Source organism: Nilaparvata lugens, chromosome 2 (genome assembly GCF_014356525.2).
Source record: "Nilaparvata lugens isolate BPH chromosome 2, ASM1435652v1, whole genome shotgun sequence".
In the NCBI taxonomy this organism is placed as follows: Eukaryota; Metazoa; Arthropoda; class Insecta; order Hemiptera; family Delphacidae; genus Nilaparvata; species Nilaparvata lugens.
The window spans coordinates 57,394,919-57,408,853 of NC_052505.1; the positions used below are offsets into that span (position 1 = coordinate 57,394,919).

Here is a 13,935-nt window from a genome sequence, read left to right on the forward strand (position 1 = left end):
GTGGTCTAGTGGATAGAGTGCTTGCGTAGCAGCACAGAGATCCCGGGTTCAAACCCTCTCAATACCAAAAGTTTTTTAACCAGATCACTCCCGTGTTATCGGATGGGCACGTTAAACTGTCGGTCCCGGCTGAAGTATGACAGTCGTAAGGCCCATTGACGGCTTAAATTATATATTCAGGCGGTGGGACCTTCCCGCAAGGGACTCCCCACCAACAAAAGCCATACGAATTTACTTTTTTTAATTAATAGTGAGCTCTGATTGTTTCCAAAAAGTAGTTACAGGTACTGAATAGATTTTTTATGAATAATCCAAGCCCGTAATTCCTTTATAAAACATCCTATAAATGATAAAATAACTTTAGAAGTAATTCCATTCAAACATAATAATACGATCCTTACCTAGGCACTTTACTATTCAGAGTGCCTCCTGGAAATACCATGCATAGAAATGTGCAAAATTTATTATTGAATATACACAATCCAACAATCAAGAAATTATATTCTCATCTCATCCTGTACGGTATGTTTATTCTATAATGCTCTCTATTGAGTTAATACAGATTGAAGTTGAGTCTATAAAAAAAATGTTGATAATCGGAAAAAAACGAATAATCTGAAATTAATAAAATTATTTCCATTAAACAAAATTATGAAGCAGCTTGGAGAAAATTGGGAGAAAAAGATGATAAACTTCTATTTCACTTTTTGCTTTTAGAAAAAACGACTAGCAGTCAGATATTTTACAATAAATGAATTAATCACTCACTGTGACAACGAGATCTTTCGGCAGGTCCGCCATCTTCTTGGTTGTACTTATAGACGAAGTAGAAGGATAGGATGGCAATTTTTAGTGTGCTGTTGGTGTCTATTGGATTAGTGTCTGTTGGTGCTGTTAGTGTCTATTGAGTTTTTGTGGCTGAGAAGGTAATCAAAGAGGATGTAGGATTTGAAGTTGGTTTGTTCGTTTAATGTACAATGTGTATTGCTTTTAAATTGGGTGTATATTTCAAATTGTTCTATTGTTTATTATTATTCTATTGATTATTAGACACAATAGAACAATTTGAAATATACACCCAATTTAAAAGCTATAGACAATGTACATTAAACGAACAAACCAACTTCAAATCCTACATCCTCTTTGATTACCTTCTCAGCCACAAAAACCCAATAGACACCAACAGCACCAACAGACACTAATCCAATAGACACCAACAGACACTAATCCAATAGACACCAACAGCACACTAAAAATTGCCATCCTATCCTTCTACTTCGTCTATAAGTACAACCAAGAAGATGGCGGACCTGCCGAAAGATCTCGTTGTCACAGTGAGTGATTAATTCATTTATTGTAAAATATCTGACTGCTAATAGTTTTTTCTAATAGCAAAAAGTGATTTAATAATAAGCAGTTCGTGATGGAAAACAACATTGAAGACTTCTATTTCCTTATGTTTTATGTTTACCATATTGACAATGTGCTTGTCATACTAACCAGATGATTTTCTCGGTTCATCATAAATAATATTATGGTATATTTCAATGAACTATTGCTGTCGTCATGACATTCCAATCACCTCATTTTTTTATTATTATCATTATTGCGGATGATGCCCACATGAGCTGTTTGCTTGTGCTTGGGAAATGGAAAGTGCGAGGGTGATTTTCTGTGATGATCAAACGTTCATGCCTATTCGATGGGCCTCATTAATTTGCCTGTGAATTCATAAGTTTACCATCTTGGTGAGTTAATCATCCAGCAAAACGAATAGTCCTTGTACCATAGACGAATCATTCTCCATCACTTTCCCATCTTTTTTTTACTAGTACTGAGTGAAGTACTTTCGATCCTCAATTCAGAAAATTCTTGAAGGAAAGCTGAAGCTTGTGCTATGATGTTCATAAATTCAACATTTACTTTTGTGAATGACCATCCCTTTCCCATTATATTATAATAGTGAATATAGTGAATACTCCTAGTGAATATATAAATTCACTATATTCAATATTAAGTAAAATGAGGTAAATATTATCTATTTTAGAAATTGATCAATATACAGTTATGAGTTACCTTAGTTGGAAGCCAGGCAGCGGCGATTCAGGGAACAGATCAAGGCTCTCGGAAATGGATGAACTGGGACTAGGAGTCGCGTCGAGTCCGTTCCTCAGCGCCTCCACCTTCTTCTTGACTCGGCCTCGCCGCTTCTCGAACTTGGACGTCTCCATGGAGGTGGCTCGACGGCGAGCTGATTTGCCCGGCTTGGCGTCCGGGTTGATCATCCACCACGACGACTTCCCCGTGCCCTCGTTCTGTACGCGCATGAACCGGTTGTGCAGCGATAGGTTGTGTCTGATCGAGTTCTGCAACAAATACACCACTACTAATCACACAAGTTACGATCTTGAATAATTATTACTTTCTAAGTATGATTATCATTAATTTAAGAGATTGATCGAGATATAACGATCAAACTGGCTATACAAGTATTTCAATATTATTAATTATTGATGAGAGCTTTCCGATGGAATTCTTTGATGAGCAGATAACCCAGATTGTCTTGGAAATAATACACTCATCTAATAATACACATTTATACACAGATAATGCATAAATAAAACACTTTGTAAGTGCGCAAGAAAAGTCTGAGGAATTCTGCTACAAACAAGTAAGACTTGGGTTGTCATAACTATCATAAATTGTACATTTCTGAGTGTCAATTACTCCGCGCTGAGAAACAAGGAATGTTAGCGACTGGATGCCAGGTGCAACTCAACAAACAACACATAAAAATACTTTTAGCGACAAATTGAATGAAGAAATTCTCTTCAAGGTGGAGAAGATCGTTCAACCGCTACGTCTACCATCAGCCGTCTATAATGGTTTGAGAGTTTGAGAGTAGGAGATACAGTTACAAATCAAAGACAAAATGAGGAAAAATTACTAAACACTGTAGAATAATATTCGCAGGATCATTCTGAAACGATTGTCGGGTGACTATCGAATGTAAATAATTCAAAGGATTTTTCTTGCAGCCCTAATTCTGCATATGAGCATTTTTCAGTTTTCACGACGATTGAATTCCCACGATTGTGCAGCATTGCAGTATGCCACACGAGCTTGTTTTCACGCTGGAACAGACGCGTATTCAAGGTCGCTAGCTGCATCTATTTTTGGCGCTTGTTGTCACGCTCATTTCTAGAAAAATCTGAGGAAAACATCAACTAAAATAGTTACTACCAGTGCGAGAGAAACAAGCTCGCGTGGCCATACTCCAGCGGGCTTTCAATCAGCGTAAAAACAAGCTGCTTTTACGAGTGGCCGCAAACTTACAACCTCGTGTTGCTTTTCATGCTGAACTTACTATTTGCACAAAGGAAAAAAACTTCAGAGAACATGGTGAGATTAACTAGAACTGTTAGCATTCGTTATAAATCACACCAGCACTTCTCATTTGACCAACGCTGATAGTTTGAACTTAATTTTACCGAAGAGACTATTATAATCAACATACACAAGCAAGGGAAGCAAGATTCCCGCAAGAATCCCAACGCATCCAATTGAAGTCAACCAATGCAGACAGTTCGAAGATACTCTAACCATGAGACAGTACGGTATCCCGCAAGAAGTCGTTCTCTGCTGGAAAGTGAATGAACTCGACGAGACACCGCGGATAGGATTCCCGCTGTTGACAAAGTCTGTCTGGGTCCAGCTCCAGAACCAGACCGACCGCCTCGTGTTGAGCCTACTCAAGGTCCTTGGCGCGCAAATAACAAGTCAGGGTGCATTCGCCGTTCTGGAATTCGCAGAGCCATTGCCAGGGACTCGGCGACAATGCATAAAGCGGACAAACATTGTATGCCCGGCATGCAAATCAGTTTGAATCGTGTGCTGTCTAATCTGTTTACTCGGTTATGTTTTGTTGCTGTCTTCTAGTTTATCTGTATCGTGGGTAGTAGGATGTGTTTGCCATTTTCAGGTACTCAGCTACGTAAACAGCTATTTTCATACGTTTTACCGATATTACAGATATAGTATAAGAGTATATAGATAATGCAACCTATGTTTTCTCTACTAATTCGCCCTCTCATTACTACTTTCTGCAACTTTCATTAGTATTAGCATTTTTTTAGTTTATGTATTAGTTTTTCTTTTTAAATTGTACCTAATTTTGTATTAATTAATTAAAGTATAAATCAATTTTATGACTAGCCTATTTATTATTAATAAAATTTTGTTGTAGTGTTGAATTCAATTGAATTGAAATTCCATATCAAATTCCTAATGAATTTCCAAATAGGTGTTTTTCACAATACAAGAAGCATTGTTGTTAGGTGTACCTGGAAATCTATATGAGAGCGCTATACCTGATCTCAGATTTCAGAGCACAAAAAAAACCCAGAGGGATTTTGAATTATACATCTAAATAGTAACAATCGGAAGATATTGTTGACTGAAAACTAAAATTCATCAATATTGATTTATTCTTTAAATTTCATTCATTTCTGAAAAAACATAATTCAGTACTCATTAGAGATAGAGAGTTCCGAATGATCTCATTTAATTCAGTATTTTTTAATCTAAAAAAAGGCGAGAGCAAATTTTTCTGGCCGATTACTGCATTTGGCGGAGATAGCTGAAAACTGGATAATGAACCGAAAATACGATGTTTTTGGGCCACTCTCTAGCACAAAGAAATTGGTTCTGGACTTCTCTTATGTATCCAAATAATATTTTTAAAAAAATCAGAACTACAATAATTATACATTGGAAGCACACCCCTTTTTTTAAGTATATATTGACTGAACTAATGGTATTTTCCTTGATATGAGTAAAATCAGTTTTGTAGTTGATCCATTACATTTCATTTGTGGACAAAGAATATTACTTACATCTAGATAGAAAAGGCATTTGCCTTGACTCTTTCTACTCTATTTTTCGTAGCTGAAATTGCAAATTGTAGATTGAATTATAATCTGCAGCTCTATAAAATAACAAAACAAAATATATCCTATTGTAAGAAAAATACATAAGAGAAAGAGAGAATTGAATGATGAAATCTGTTGAATCTATTTTAATCTCTAGAAACCATCCACAATCATTCTTCAAATGTGTTTTCTTATGAGCGGAAACGTTTAGTTGTCATACAGATCCTATTCTACGAATTTATAATTTAAAATTTTTTGGATACTTCCCATGTGATTCCCAAAATCGAAAATCAGGAATAAAAGTTGAAATAGGGAGACAGCGGATACATGATGAGTGTGCAGCACACGATGGGGAGGTGGAAAAAAAGGATTGAAATGGGGGATGGTAGAATCAACTTCATACCGAAGTAGCGGACGAGATCGCATATTTATAACGCTAGTTTTAGACGACGATCCCTCCATTAAAAAGAACCATTCATCAAATTGGCCATAGATTCATTCTGAAAATCCTCTTGTCATTTTGACCTATCGATATATTACGAAATAATCAGTTCTCGACAATCGACCCGATTCGGCGCCTATGAGTCGATCTCGATTCAGGAAACGGCGCCTTGTCCTCCTCCTCCACCTCCCCCTACTCCTACTCTTCCTCCTACTACACCACCTCCTCATCATACTTCTTCCATTCCTACTTTCAAACCCTACTGCACCCTCCCCAGTGCCATATATATCCAGGAAAACTGAAGCTCACAAAGAGGGAAGCTTCCGAAAATATCCCCAGCGAAACGTAAGAAGGGAGGAAAAGAATTCAAATTCATCATAATACAGGGCAGTAGGTAGTACGACCCGACGTTTCAACTGCGCTGTCTGAATAAAGCGTAATGAAATATTTCATACTTGGTTTTTTCAACGATCGTTGCAAACGGCAGAGAAAACGCCAAAGAAGAGACGATCCTCCTTTGTGTGGCGGGGAAAAAAATGAACGATCACGTCTCCTGAATTAAACATTACAGCGCTCATAAATTGATCAAAAACCAACAAAACTCAGCACGGTGGCTGTCCTACCGTGGGAATAGATTTATGTACCGTAGAAAGTAATTCATTATTTTGATGACAAATACGAATAACGAAGATTCAAAGTGGAAGCTGCATATCATAGAATGACACTCAAGTTGATTCCTCCTTTTTTAAAGTTTATGGTTATAGGGTGTGGGAACTGAGGAATGATCGATATTTTTATTACCATAGAACTTCGACCAATTTAATTGACTCCTCCATTTAGGTTGATTTACAAGTGATTATCATGCCCATCAGGATAATCATGCAAAGCTACTTTTCAGTTTGGCACTCACGTACTGTAATTTGAAAATATAAGAAAGGATCTATTCAAAACTCTAAAAAACCATTCCGTGATAACGTTTTACAACTTGCTGAAAACTCTATGAAAACACTGTTCATAATGCTTTATATCAAACTTTACTTTGTCATAGTCATAAATCATTGATATTAGTGAACAGGTAGAGTTGTAGACGAATTGGAGACAGCATAAACCATTTGCTTGACGCATGGTGCCTTGGGCGACTCTGAGAAACGAAGCGCTGGTATGCCCAGGTGACCTAGGTCAGTGCTGAGGACCCTTGAGAAGAAACCTCTAGACGGTACTCGAGCTGCGATCTAATCTCGGCGATCGAGTTCAAACGAAAAAGAGACAAACACATACTCAAGACTACTCTTGGCAAAGGACAGAGACGGTTTATCAGACAAACCGGGTTCAGTGGTCTGAAGCCAAGCCAACAAACCAAGAGGTGACACATAAGCTACGAGGTCATCAGCATCACCCCCCTCACTCCTGTCCTCATCCTCATCCTATTCTTTTTCAATCACCTCCTCGTCCTCTTCATTATTCTTCTTCTTCTTCTCTTTTCTCAACCCACCCTACAAAACAAGTATACGATCCAACTGCGCAGTAGCCACAAATTTCTTGAATCAGTTTCTTTTCTGAGAAACTCGGCACGTTGCGTCTCAGAGATTCCTGCTGCAGTGGTTTTTTCAACATTGTGTACTACAGCTACAAAGTTTCAGCCTTGCAGAGTACAGAGACGTCATTAACCGTATTGGAATGTTTTATTCTGAGAGAATGCAATGAGCGCTGCTAGACTTGAATTTGATCAAAACAACGTTGATCAGCCTCCTCACCTACAAAGTGCTGCAGCCCACAGACTACAAAGTCAGCACAACATACTACTTCTGGTAAATTCCATTATGGAAATGTTTCTGTACTTCGTAGGCTTGTATACCTTGTCTAGCAGTTATTTTTAGTTTTTGTCATACAGTCCTGCTCCTAAACTCTGTAGTATACTTGTAGAATTGAAGATAATGTAAGTAGTTGAATAATATTGGAAGGATTATTAGTTATTGCAGTTGACCGATACTTAAACATTACTGTACTAAGGACCTATTTTGAATAGAGAAAATTTTTCCAAATAAAGACATTTTTCCTTTCTTTCCCGATACTGAGAACCTTCAAATGATCGAATAAATATCGATTGGTATTTTAATTGCGTTGAAAATTATAACTCGATATCAAGTTGATCAAGATGGAATAACACTATAATAACACTGATAACACTAATAATTGGCGTTTGGGCAGCCTACATTCCACAGCTTCTAGAAACAAGTAGACGACTGAAGAAAACGTACCGTTCTGGTGAATTCTCAGTGTTATCATGTTTCCTCACGTTTTTGGAAGCATAGAAACATATTGGCTGTAACTTATAATGCTTTGATATCTATGTGCACCTGGAAAATAACTACGTGCATTCGAAAATGGAAACAAATTGTAAGTAACTGTTCATTCTAGACGATTTTTGCTAATTCTAATTTATATATTCTAATTCAAGTTTTAAAAGAAAAGTTCAAGAATTTATGAAATACTCATTCACACTCAAATATCTCATCTCAAACAAAGCTATTCTCATTTACGTATTCAATCTTTCATTAATATTCTCGATTGATAATTATCAAGATCCACTATTGCTCATTTACAAGGGAGTATTCACAAATATTAACTTACTTAATAAACTGACTATTCCTCGAATTGGAAGACGTTTCTGAGTTTCTAAAATGAATGTATAGGCTGATTCACACATATAGGACTGGACTGTTTGGCATCAATGCACCTCTGATAGATCTCAGTTTCACCAAAAAATTGATAGATGAATTCATTGTGATTTCATATCCGGATTCAGCGTCTTCAGATTATTATTTTTTCCGCGTGGACTAGTAAATAATAGGAATTGAGGATGGTTCAAATATTATATCTTTAACGGGCCTCAGCCAACTTAGATAAACCTAGTTATTTAAGATTGTACTAAGAATGGACTGTTTCCTTTGAATTAATTATAGAGTAATGGAATATATTTCACATATTTTTTTTATCCTGAGACAACGTAATGCTTGTTCGTCTGAGTATGGCGAACACACAAAACAGCAGTCAGACAGACCTATGCAGACAGATGGAGAGAAAATAAAACATATTAAGCAGGCATATTGAAGGAAGCTGATCAGGAAGCACATCAGGAAACTGATGGACTGCTCTGTCTGTGTGCGCTGCTAAGTACGGCGAACACCGAGGCTGCAGATCTCTGTAATTAGCAAGAAAGAACAAAAATGATTTGTTCTAGCAAATTTGTCATCGTCATAGCAAGTACTATGAAGTTGACAAATTTGTTATGAAACATATTTTTTGTTCAAAGTGGTTAATTTGTGACTAGAAGCTACAATTAGAGATCACTTGATTATTCAATGTAGGTACTCATTTATTTCATTTTTGTATAATTTATTAGTATATTTAAATGTTGATATCATTGAAACGGTTTGAGATATCAATGTGCTGGTTTCGCCATTTATTTTCTTTTGAAATTCTGTATAGAAATCATGCATCACATGACCACGTTCCCATTTGAAAAAATTAAGTTGGTTTCAAAGTGAAGCTGGAATCGAAATGATACATATGGAGGATCCAAGATGGCGGACAAAAGTTTTCAAGCGACACAAAGTAGTTTTTTCAATTGGAATAGGATCCTCATGGAACCTACTATATAATAGTGGTCATATAATATTATCATACTTGTAAAATAAAATATTTAGCTGTTTTCAAAATAATTCTCACCAACTCTGTATAACTAGTTGACCGAGCGAAGTGAGGTCTAAGATTCAAGTCGACGGTTTGGCATTTCTCTTAATGTTTAAATGTTTGAATGTTAGAATGTTTAAATGTTTATATGTTGCGCATTTACGGCGAAACGCGGTAATAGATTTTCATGAAATTTGACAGGTATGTTCCTTTTTTAATTGCACGTCGACGTATATACAAGGTTTTTGGAAATTTTGCATTTCAAGGAAATTTATTCATCATGAATAAGCTGACAAGTGATTACACAGATGTGTGGAGAAGCCAGTCTATTGCTGTATGTCCATAAGGTCTATAGTTTCAATCAGGTACTTGTGGATGAGAAGTACCTAATTGTACTTGTGGATGAGAATACTGCGTGGGTCTACTGTTCACAGAACTACTAGTAGTACCTGATTGAAACTATAGATTTTATGGAAATACAGCAATAGACTGCTTGGCTTCTCCACACATCTGTGTAATCACTTGTCAGCTGATTCATGATGAATAATATTCTATAGTCTGATTTTTACTCTAACATTGGTGTATGCAGGAGGCTCCTTTTTCCTTTTATATTATCCTTGAAATGCAAAATTCCCAAAAAAAAAAACTTGTATAAACGTCGACGCGCAATTAAAAAAGGAACATATACCTGTCAAATTTCATGGAAATCTATTACCACGTTTCGCCGTAAATGCGCAACATATAAACATTTAAACATTTGAACATTAAAACGCTTAAACATTTAAACATTAAGAGAAATGTTAAACCGTCGACTTGAACCTTAAGACTTCACTCCGCTCGGTCAATTATCACAAGTTGCGGATTTCAGAGATCTATTCAACAGTTCATGAGAGAGTTCTTAAACCCAGCTGGTTACTAGTATAGCTGATAGATAATGTTTTAAAACGGGTACCATTCACATTCACGCCTTTAGCGAACGCATACAGCAGCAGACAGACGTCTGCAGTGGTCTACTACAGAAATACGGAGAGAAACTTTCTCGCCAGGTGTTTAAATTTGCAATGCACACAGACGTCCATCTGTTTCCATAATATATGTCGTCTGCATGCAGGTGATTTATTTTTTTCTGCATCTGTCTGCAAATGTCTGTCTGACTGCTGCTGTGTACGTGCGCTATACTCAGACGAAAAGCATTACGCAGAATTTTCACAGTTCAAATGCTAGGATACATTTTAGAAGTCTATAATGTGAACAAGGAAGCATCCTCAAAGTGCTTTTGCGAATGCAGTAATGAGTGGAAATGTGATACAGATGACGCTCAATAAGAAACATATTTCCTCTTGTTGATATTCAAATCACTTCATTGAAGTTTCAAGAGGGCACTTCAGAGATTGGTACGAAAGGGCTCAGTGATTTCTATGACCTTCAGTGTTATGTTTCAAGTTTTATTGCCGCTCAGAAAGTTGTGAAAGAAAACTAGTCAAATCACTTACAAGATGCTGCCTGGCTCTTGGCCATATTATTGCAATCTGCTATCATACAGAAACTTCGAGAAGCGAGAAGTATCAAAGCTACTTCGAAATAACCTCATTGCATCTGTTGAAAGTGTTGCGCAACTGATAACATGTAATCTATTCAAATATGCAGAATTGGATTGAGTTGATGAGTAACATATATTTTTAATATTAAAATCTTCACTAGAACAGATTCTAACCGTCGTTTATCTGAATTACAGTACAATGAATCATGAGAAGAGTGAGTGTAACGAGTAGTAACAAGTAGGCCTAAGGGCATGTACAGTACGATCAGGACGATATGTAGATTTCAGCTCACTATCGACTTTCTATATATTCAAATCTATCATCCACATCGATGACTCCAAATGTTCTTATCATTGCACAGCTGTTTGGTGGCATCGATCTTCACCACAACTTACTCGTTATGTTTGTATTTGCACCTATATTACCTCTCATTCTTTCTGATAAATGTTGTTCTCCTCTCAAGCTGATTGAGAGATAATTGAGAGATAATATGAGGCAAGGTAATGATTTCAATATTATAAATATTTAGAGAATAATAAGAGGATATACAATACTATACTCTGTACAAAATGGCTTCTGACTTGGGAGGGACATGCGCAGCAGAGAAGGCATACAGAGGTAGGGATACAACGGCGGCGAAGTTTCCGTTCTGCATCGGCCAGCATTCTCTAATTTCTCGTGAGTATTTAAGCGCTTATGTTAAACTTAAGGAGTTTCCTGTCTGGAAACCTTCACTCGACCTGACTCCAATCGACAAATTGGCAACTGCGCTTCCAACTTCCCTCCTTCGACTCTATCCATAACAGTAAATGGCTGATCTTCCTCCATTTCTCTGCGCCGCATATTCCTCCAAGTCAAAAGTTTTGTACAGAGTATAGCTCGCTACAGGAAATGTCTTCAAGGAGAATGGTATTGACAATGAAAAATACAACTTTGTTTCCCAAAATAATGCATTTTCAAGTTTTCAAATGTAATATCTAAAAGATATCTATACCCCATCGCAGTGTTAAACAACTTTCAGTATAAGTTTCTCGTTTTTTGAAACGATCTTTAATAAAGCTCTATAAGTGATATTCAGGAATGATTATTTCTATGAACAGGAACCTAGTAGGCTTTTAGTTTCTGTTCGACAATTTTTCCTTTGATGGAATGATTGCCAATCAATGTAGTCACTCCTTAGGCGGCTCCTGCAGGCCTATAAAGGGCCCTACACACCTCGGATTTAGCTGGCGGATTTGGCTCGGCTCGGCTCGGCTCGGGGCGAAATCCGTGAGTATGTAGGCTCTCCCGGCCGCTCACGTTTAGTTACCAAAATCGAAATCGCCTAAAAATCGAGATAGCAAGATTTAGATTTCAGATTCGGATTCAGCGCCCTCGAATTAGTAAAATGGTTCGCGGGAGCTCTAAAATAGTCGAAAATGAAAACTCTGTGAGCACTTTAATGTTATTAATGAAGAATTCTATTTCTATGAAGAATTTAGTTGAACTTATAGCAAGAAAGTACTAGTACTGTAAAATAATATAATACCAGTGTTTCCCAAAAAAATTATTAGCTGTAGAATTAACATATTTCAATTTTTTATTCAATAAAAATTAACTTTTTTCTATATTATTTTTGTCTACTTGTGGGAAATTTTATTGGGGGAGCTGATATTGAATTTTTTGTCCCTATTTTTGACAGGTTAATATTGAGTATGACAACCTTTTTTGATCAATGAATTGTCATAGTATTTTAAATACTATCTTACATAAGATGTAAAGAGTTCTATACCGTACTTATTGGGAGCTGGTTGAGGCTTTACAATATTGGCTTTATAAGTATAGAGGGTTCAATTCTCTATCTACTGCCACGCTGAGTGAATTAAGAGTTGGTGTGTGGCTGTATGAGAAAGAGAGAGATTGATTGATTGATTGATTGATTTTATTGATGGTGTGCTAGGTCTCGACAGACCCATTGCACAAAAACATCATTACAAAATATACATCCAGATAATTAAACAAAATGAACGATAGTTAACATGAACAAAATGGTATTAATGCAATCAAGAAAAAGAGAAATTAGTAGATAATTGGAAAATGACAGATTAATTGTTATAATTAAAAGATAGCAGAAAGCTCTTTCCAGGAGGAAGAGAGAATAGAGAAAAATAAGGGGGCAGAGAGAAGAGATGAAGAATAAAAGTAAAACATATTATATAAGAAGAAACTACAAATGAAGCACAATTGCTTTTAAGTGGCGTTGGAAGATTTGTTAATGAAACTGCACTTCAGCGGACCTCAAAAAGCTTACTGAATTCACATCCGTCAGAGAGAGAGAGAGAGAGAGAGAGAGAGAGAGAGAGAGAGAGAGAGAGAGAGGAGAGAGAGAGAGAGAGAGAGAGAGAGAGAGAGATACATTGATTGATTGATTGATTACTTTATTTATGTAGATTACAATATATACTGGCTTATACACTTATATACCGTCAGAGAGAGAGAGAGAGAGAGAGAGAGAGAGAAAGGAAATGGAAGTGAAAATGGTCAGAGTTGAATCGATATTCAACTCTTTTCATATTCATAGTTTATTTTTGATTTTTTTATTTCATATTTGGATTCATCTTTTCAAAGTTTAAAATTAAAAAAAAGTTTTAAAAATTTTCATGTTTAGACCTAAACTTTCAAGTGTTCAAACACTTCTAAAAACCTTTCCCTTTGTGAGCAAAAAATTATTATCTTATTAACCTAGTACGTCTTTACTATGATAATAGAAAGCTATATTAGAAACAGCCATAACTCACAAAACAGCCTTGTTTTCGGGTATTTTCGAAAATGGGACTTGAACTTACAAGAATTTGGGGTAGCTGAATTCAAATCTGAAATCAAAATTCCTCTATCTCCATCATTGGACGATTTAGATTTGGTGGAGAGGATAGCGTTTTGTTAGTAGGGCAGGCCGGGCTCGCGTTGCTTACTACTGTGTGTAGTGATTTTGCTCCGAGTCGTTCAAGGACACGAGCCAAAACAGGCCAAATCCGCGAGCCAAATCTGTAGGTGTGTAGGGCCCTTTAGCAGATTGGAGTGTGATGAATTGTGATTGGAGCGAAAGTGAATCAACCGTTTTGGGATGATCGTTTCTCAGCCAGGGACAGGGTCAGATTTAGCGCTCTGTCATACCCGACTATTCTCCAGGAGTCGTATCATATTTTATGATGGAGTTTTGTGGGAGAGGGGGGATGCTTCGTTAAGTTGCCGTTCAAAGGAGACAAGAATTGAGCCGATAAATGAAAACGAAACGCAGTGCATTGTGGGTGATGTATAGGGTGCCGGGAAATTAGTGAGCAGTGGTGTC

At 36.7% G+C, this 13,935-nt stretch overlaps 1 protein-coding gene across 1 annotated transcript in view; it reads right to left on the reverse strand.

Moving 5' to 3' along the window:
• The window catches only part of LOC111057077 (forkhead box protein O), a 150,320-nt gene that overhangs the window by 23,637 nt on the left and 112,748 nt on the right, over positions 1 to 13,935 (reverse strand). The window contains exon 2 of the mRNA XM_039419924.1: positions 2,077 to 2,366. Within this exon, the coding sequence (XP_039275858.1) occupies positions 2,077 to 2,366 (290 nt within the window). The remainder of the gene's footprint in view (positions 1 to 2,076; positions 2,367 to 13,935) is intronic.